Source organism: Miscanthus floridulus, chromosome 5 (assembly GCF_019320115.1).
Source record: "Miscanthus floridulus cultivar M001 chromosome 5, ASM1932011v1, whole genome shotgun sequence".
Taxonomy (NCBI): domain Eukaryota; kingdom Viridiplantae; phylum Streptophyta; class Magnoliopsida; order Poales; family Poaceae; genus Miscanthus; species Miscanthus floridulus.
Window position 1 is genome coordinate 2,444,895 of NC_089584.1, and position 7,448 is coordinate 2,452,342.

General features: G+C 48.5%; 1 protein-coding gene across 2 annotated transcripts; it reads left to right on the top strand.

Moving 5' to 3' along the window:
* The first annotated feature begins 3,215 nt into the window (after positions 1–3,215).
* LOC136451323 (cytochrome P450 71A1-like) lies at positions 3,216–5,201 on the top strand. 2 transcript variants are annotated; one of them, XM_066452036.1, is made up of 2 exons: positions 3,216–4,250; positions 4,400–5,201. In XM_066452036.1, the coding sequence occupies exons 1-2, from the start codon at positions 3,264–3,266 to the stop codon at positions 5,051–5,053; spliced, it is 1,641 nt and encodes a 546-aa protein (XP_066308133.1). In that variant the 5' UTR covers positions 3,216–3,263; the 3' UTR covers positions 5,054–5,201. The 2 variants fall into 2 exon arrangements, with proteins under 2 accessions (XP_066308133.1, XP_066308134.1); XM_066452037.1 differs by having other exon boundaries at positions 4,330–5,041.
* Positions 5,202–7,448: the final 2,247 nt, after the last annotated feature.

Genomic DNA, 7,448 nt, shown 5'->3' on the forward strand with positions numbered 1-7,448 from the left:
ACTTTATCTTTCACAACATAATACTCTATGTCAATGTGTTTGCAGCACCACTTGACTTATGTTGTGAACATACTGTACTGCCGGATTATTATCGCAGTATAACTTAAGTGGTCTATAGATGTCGTCAACCACCTTCAAACGGATATGAACTTTTTAGTCAGTTCACCTGTCCGTTGCTCATAACGCTACAAACTGTCACACATTGTGGACGATGTAGTGACAGTTTGCTTTGAGCTTTTCTATGAAATAGCTCCCCTTTGCGAGAGTGAACAATATCGAGGCCCGACGTGGATGTGTCTATCATCTCCCGCATAAGCAGAATCTGAATATCCCACTAGATGGAGTGGAATCAGATCTTCTATATGTCATCAATGTAGGACCTTTCATTCCTTGCAAATAATGCAAGACCTTTCTTTACCAATTTCAGTGTTCTGTTCTAGAATTGGCTCTAGAATCTGCCAAGTAACCCTGTAACAATGCCAAGTCAGGGCGTATACATACTTGAGCATATTGTAAGTTTCCGACAACTGAAGCCCATGAAACCGTTTTTATTTGATCGATCTCATATTGGTTCCTGGGACATTTAAAATCCCCATATCTGTCGTCCTTGACTATAGGAGCAGGTGAGGGACTATATTTGTGCATATAGAATTTCTTTAAGATCTTTTCCATGTATTCCTTTTGTGACAGTCCTGATACCCCTTTACTTCTATCTCGATGAATCTTGATCCCTAGAACGAACGAAGGTTCACCAAGATCTTTCATATCAAATTTTGAGGATAAACTTCTTTGTCTCCAGTAGTAGACTGACATCACTACTAGCAAGTAATATATCATCCACATACAGGACAAGGAAGATAAACTTCCTATTTTTAAACTTTGTATAGACACAATTGTCCTCTACATTTTTTTTAAATCCAAAATTTTTTATTGTCTGATCAAACTTCAAGTACTACTGTCTTGAAGCTTGTTTTAATCCATAAATGAATTTTTTTAGGCGGCATCTCATTCGTTTTTTTCCTTCCATGACAAAACCTTTCGGTTGTGCCATGTAAATATTTTTTTCCAAGTCCTCGTTGAGAAATATCATCTTTACATCCATCTGATGTAACTCTAAATCGTAATGTGCCATTAATACCATTATGATTCTGAAGGAATCTTTACATAAGACTGAAGAAAAGGTCTCATTGTAATCAATCCATTCTCTTTGCATAAAGCCTTTTGCCACAAGTCACGCTTTATATCTCTCTATATTCCCTTGAGAGTCAAGTTTTGTCTTGTAGACCCATTTACAGCCTACTGTTTTAGCTCCTTTAAGAATTATATCCAAATCCTAAACTTTATTGACATTCATTGATTTTATTTCATCTTCCATGGCCTTAAGCCACTCTGATGAATGATCACTACTCATGGCTTCTTCAAACGAGGTGGAATCATCCTCCATTTGAAATTCCTTAGTGTTGTACACTTCATAATCAACAGAAATAACTGATTTTCTAACTTTTTGAGACCTTCTAGGGGCTTTCACATTTGACACATGTTCTATTTGAGGCTGTTGTTGCTCCCTCTCATGTGTGGCAATATGTTCTATAGGATCCTGAAGAATAGGTTCCTCATCGTCATTTATTGTTGCCACAGGTGGAATAACAACAGGTGCTGGCACCATAGTGTCTTGCATTGTTGGTGCAGCGACCGCAGGTAGTGAGAAAAATGGCTCATGAATTATTGGAGTGGGCGCATACACCCGCTTCACTTCAAGGTTAATTTCTCGAGCTACCATGCTCCCCCTCATCAATTCATTCTCTAGGAAGACAGCGTGTCTCGTTTCTACAAACTTTGTATGTCTCTCTGGACAGTAGAAAACGAAAACCTTTTGACTTTTCTGGATAGCCAAACAAATGGCAACTTACTATTTTGGGATCTAACTTCCCAATGTTTGGGTTAAAATACTTTAGCCTCAGTAGGGCTCCCACACACACGTAAGTGGTTTAGTGAGGGTACTCTTTCTGTCCACAACTTATATGGTATTTTGGGCACCGACTTTCTTGATGCTCTATTAAGAATATGAATGGCGGTTTTAACGCCTCCATTCACAGGCTCAACTGTAAGGTGGAGTAACTTATCATACTGCGCACCATATCCATTCATTGTACGATTGCGTCTTTCAGCTACTCCATTCCGCTGAGGTTCGTCCGGTATAGAATATTGGGTTACTTGGCCATTCTCCTGTAAGAACCCTGCATAAGGTCCAGGAACTTGGCCATATGGGGTATGCCGACCGTAGTACTCCCCCACGGTCAGACCTGACTATCTTTATCTTTAAATTACGTTGGATTTCAACTTTTGCCTTATATATCTACATTTAACATTTATCCAATGCTTCTGTTGTTTCTTTGATTGGATAAATGTAGACATAATGGGAGTAATCATCTGTGAATGTTATGAACGAATCATTACCATTCACACTCTTTACAGGAAACTGACCACAAATGTCTGTGTGAATAATCTATAAAATTCCTACGATTCGTTTGTCATCTTTCTTACTTTTCTTTATATATTTTTCTTTTATGCATTCTCTGCATTGTTCTAAATCTGAGAGCTCTAATGGAGGAAGAATATCATTCTTAACTTGTCTTTCTATTCTCCCTCTCGAAATATGGCCTGAACGATAGTGCCATAATTTCGACAACGCATTATGAGCTCTCTTATACCACCATTTCTAGAGTAACACTCTATCACCAGCTGTTTTATCAGCTGACCCAATAAACCATTGGTGGAGATCAACTAACAAAGCTGCCACATCTGTCAAGCCTACCGTTTGGTTGATCAATAAAGTTTAGCTGCCACAATAAAGCTTAGCTGCCACAGCTTTAGTACTAGTCCGTAGTAGCAATTCTTGTCACACTGTGGCGGAGGTTTTTGCTGCCAAAGCTCTGGCCACCACAGACTTGGCGGGGCAGACAAAGGCCGTGAACCAAACACCCTCTTACATTAAGCAAACTGAAATAGTTAGAGGGACAAAATGAGTACAAAATTAGCCTATCGAATTTACACAAAGACAACGTTCATATGCGTGGTTAGTGATTGGGAGTTTTCCAAAAATATGATTTGGGTCCAAGTTTTTAACATTTCAGGTAGAGGAACTTTAAATCTTACCGATATTAATTGTGGTCCACTTGAAATGGCAATTGTGGATAAGCAGGGACCCTGGGGAGGGGGCATTTTTTTTATGTTGACTCCACGCACATTCGGAGAACTCGAACATGGCTCTCGGACAAGAAGTTGCACCCGTCACCCTCCTGCTCACGGTCCTCATCGCCGCGCCGCTCACGGTCCTCCTCCTCCTCGCTGTCGCCGGTAACAAGAAGCCCGCTAGTGCTGCTGCTCCCACGCCGCGCCGGGACGGCCGGAGGCTGCCGCTGCCGCCGTCGCCGCGGGGCTTCCCGCTGCTGGGCCACCTGCACCTGCTGGGCGCGCTGCCGCACCGCGCGCTGGCGTCCCTGGCGCGCGCACACGGCCCGGTGCTGCTGCTCCGCCTGGGCCGCGTGCCCACCGTGGTCGTGTCCTCCGCGGCCGCCGCCGAGGAGGTGATGCGGGCGCGCGACCTGGCGTTCGCGAGCCGGCCCCGGAGCGCCATGGCCGAGCGCCTCCTCTACGGTCGCGACGTCGCGTTCGCGCCCTACGGCGAGTACTGGCGCCAGGCGCGCCGCGTCTGCGTCGTCCACCTCCTCAGCTCGCGCCGCGTCGGGTCCTTCTCCTTCTGCCGCATCCGGGAGCAGGAGGCCACCGTGCTGGCCGCCCGCGTCGCCGCCCGGGCCAGTGCAGGCGCCGGAGGCGCGGCCGTAGACCTCAGCGAGCTCCTCACTGAATACGCCAACGCCGTCGTGTCGCGCGCCGCGTTCGGCGACGAGAGCGCGCGCGGGCTGTTCGACGAGTTTGACTCCGGCCGTCGGCAGAGGAAGGTGATCACCGACTTTCAGAAGCTCATCGGGACGGTGCCGGTCGGGGAGCTGCTGCCGTGGCTGGGCTGGGTGGACGCCATCACCGGGCTGGAGCGGAAGATCAGGCGGACGTTCGAGGCGCTCGACGGGCTGCTTGAGAAGGTGATTGATGACCACCGCCGGCGGCCTCGCAGAGGCGGTGGTGACGGCGATGGCCGGGACTTCGTGGACGTGTTGCTGGACGTCCACAAGAACGACAAAGAGCACGGCATCCAACTGGAGACCAACGAAATCAAGGCCATCATCTTGGTAAATTACTAAATCTCCATGAATCCATATAATATATTGTTACAATATTCGTGGTTGCTCATTAAAATTTTAAATACAGTATTCAGTTTTATATCCCGAAATCTTTTTCGTGTATCGTGCCATGCACGGTCGTCGTCGTCACTTGGCAGGACATGTTCGCGGCAGGCACGGACACGACAGCCACGGCGATGGAATGGGCCATGGCGGAGCTCGTCACCCACCCGCGCGCCATGCGGAGAGCGCAGGACGAGGTCCGCGCGGCGGCGGCCGGCTCAACCGGAGTCAACGAGGACCACGTCGCGCAGCTGGACTACCTCAAGGCCGTGGTGAAGGAGACGCTCCGGCTGCACGCGCCGGTGCCGCTGCTGGTGCCCCGGGAGCCGCCGGCGGACGCCGAGATCCTGGGGTACCACGTCCCGGCGCGCACGCGCGTGCTGGTCAACGCCTGGGCCATCGGCCGGGACCCCGCGACGTGGGAGCGCGCCGAGGAGTTCGTGCCGGAGAGATTCTTGGGTGGCGCCGCCGCCGCGTCCGTCGACTTCAGGGGGCAGCACTTCGAGCTGCTGCCGTTCGGCGCCGGCAGGAGGATGTGCCCCGGGATCGGGTTCGCGGAGGCAAGCGCCGAGATGGCGCTGGCGAGCTTGCTGTATCATTTTGACTGGGAGGCGGCCCGCGGCGGCGGGCAGGGGAGACGGAACCGGGAAGGGACGCCGACGCCGTCGTTGGACATGACCGAGGTGAACGGGCTAGCCGTGCATATCAAGTCCGGTCTGCCGCTTCTAGCTAAGCCGTGGGTCCCTTAAACTGTTGTCATTGTCATTATCACTGGTGGTTGCATGCTGTTTGCACCTGAATGAGCTCGCGTCATGGTGTGCGAGGCAACCGTGTTTCTCAGCTCATCGAGCAATAAATGGTCATTTCCCATTCCCTTAAACATATTGTTCAATGTTATATGTTTTGGTGCTCCCATGTTTTTTTCTCACTAGCAAAATTACCCATGCAGTACGACAGATCAAAGAAAAACATATACTAACTTTTATTTACTGAAGATTTAGATGTAAAAGAAATGATTGTTTATGTCAAAAGATCAAATTTTGTTTAGCGTGCGAACACCTGGGGCAGTTGTCGTTCGTCTCTTCTACCTCGTCGACCTACTCAAACATCGCTACTATCTTCTCTAGCTCGCCATGCAAGGTACAACGTCTTCCTCCATATCTTCTGAAGTGTGCACTCCCACCGCGCCATAGCATTGCTACTTCAGCGTAATGCGCGATGCAGGACAGGCGCTGCATGGTCAGAACGCCAGCACTGCGCCTAGTGCACCGCTGACGAGCAACGTCCCAGATAGAGCCTCATCGTAGGCGCTGGACCCAACGGGACGCTTCACATGTAACAGGACCAATGAGCTTGCAGAGATTGGAGAGCCCTAGTTGCCGAGCTTGGCTCCGCACCATCGCTCCATGGCATTGCACTTCGTGAACACCACGTGATCGCCTCGCCGCCATGGCCTTGGAGCCATGGAATCCTGATCTTCCTATCAATGCCTGTTTTCTGATGCTGATGCAATGAGGCGCTTCTGCACGGTGGCGGCAAGACCAAGCGTAGGACCAAGCCATGCATCCAGATACACAAGTTCTGTAAGTGGCTGATGCGGTGTCATGTGGGCCACCTATAGGAGTATTAAGCCCGCTTGCATCACTATTTGCAGGGAGACAGACCTGTGACCTGTGGTGGTGTGGACTCGAGTGCTCCGTGCTCCTTTGTATATCATTTGTACTTTTTTCTTCTTTTAAACTTTAACTCAGTCAATATGCATCTATTATACTTGAAATTTTTATCATAGATCCTACATATCAATAAAAAGATTACCATAAAATTTTCACTACAAAAGGACTATGGAAACATCCTTTATCAGTTTATGAAAGAAAACATAGATCTATAGCTACACCAAATATTTTATAGTAAAGTGTAGACCTAGTCAAGAGGAATTCAGAAAATTAGTTTTGCTATCTTATGATTTTTCTATGATTTTACACATAATTTACAATTTGATGTTTTACCAGAAAGAGAGAAAAAAACAAAAAAAAAACAAAAAGGGACCAGCACCTGGGCCACAGCTCGGCCCAGTCCAGTGGTGCAAAAGGCCCACGCGGCGGATTCTTGCCCAGCAACAGGAGGCCAAACATTTTCAATTTAGATCCTCCCACCTTTTCTTTCTCTCTCGCACTTATCCAACTGGAACCCTTCCTTCTCTTGTATTTCTTTTCTCATCCTCTTCCCCAAACCACCGAACAGACACGCCTGATCTCCGGTCGATCCGTGCCGGCGGCGATCTAGCAGGTACCACTGAGAGCCATCAGACTGGGCCTGGAGATACCAGAGCTCGTGGTTGCCGGTGTTTATTCGTGGCCACTGGCCCCATGTGACCGCCACACCACCTTCGGAGACGACGCATGAGGAAACACTGCACCATGCTAGTCGTCATGGATGAGCGCAATAGGTTCCTACGCCGCTAGAGCCCATGCGCTGCCGCTGGCCCAACAAGTGTCGGCACCCTGCCCTACTAGTGTGAAGGCAGACGGGGGAGACCAGGACAGAGCGGATGAGCGGGGGAGCGGCCAAGCTGCGCGGGCGAGGAGGCGAGCCCTGCAACCGTACCGAAAGAAGGCGGGTGGGCTAGACGGCGATGCAGATAGAAAGCGAGTGAGTGGGTCAGACGGTTGGGCCATATTGAATGGGCTAGACCAAAATAGGTGGAGAGAAATTTTTATCTTTTTAATATTAGGTAGGTATGGGTATCCATACAGATGTTTCTCGAAAACAAATCTCCTACAACTAAAAAACAAAGTGTGGGCATCGTTTTGGTGCGACAATTGCCTTGGTTTGTCCGTCTGCCACCTCATGCGATCGATCCCACCTCCCATGCTGTCCAACGGGTGAGCGAGAAAAGGAAAGCCCACGATTTGTCACCTTGATTGAATATTGCATGTTTGTAAAATAGGAAGTAGAAAATTATTGTGCTGTCCATATACATATTGCTTGTTTGCATGCACCAGCATACATGGCAATGAGCAAAAGAAAAGAGAATTAACACAGAAGGAAATAAAATTAAGACAAAAGAAAAGAGAGAGACTACTATCAATCCTCTGCTATAAATTCTATGGACGCTATACATATTGCATGTTTGCATGCACCAGC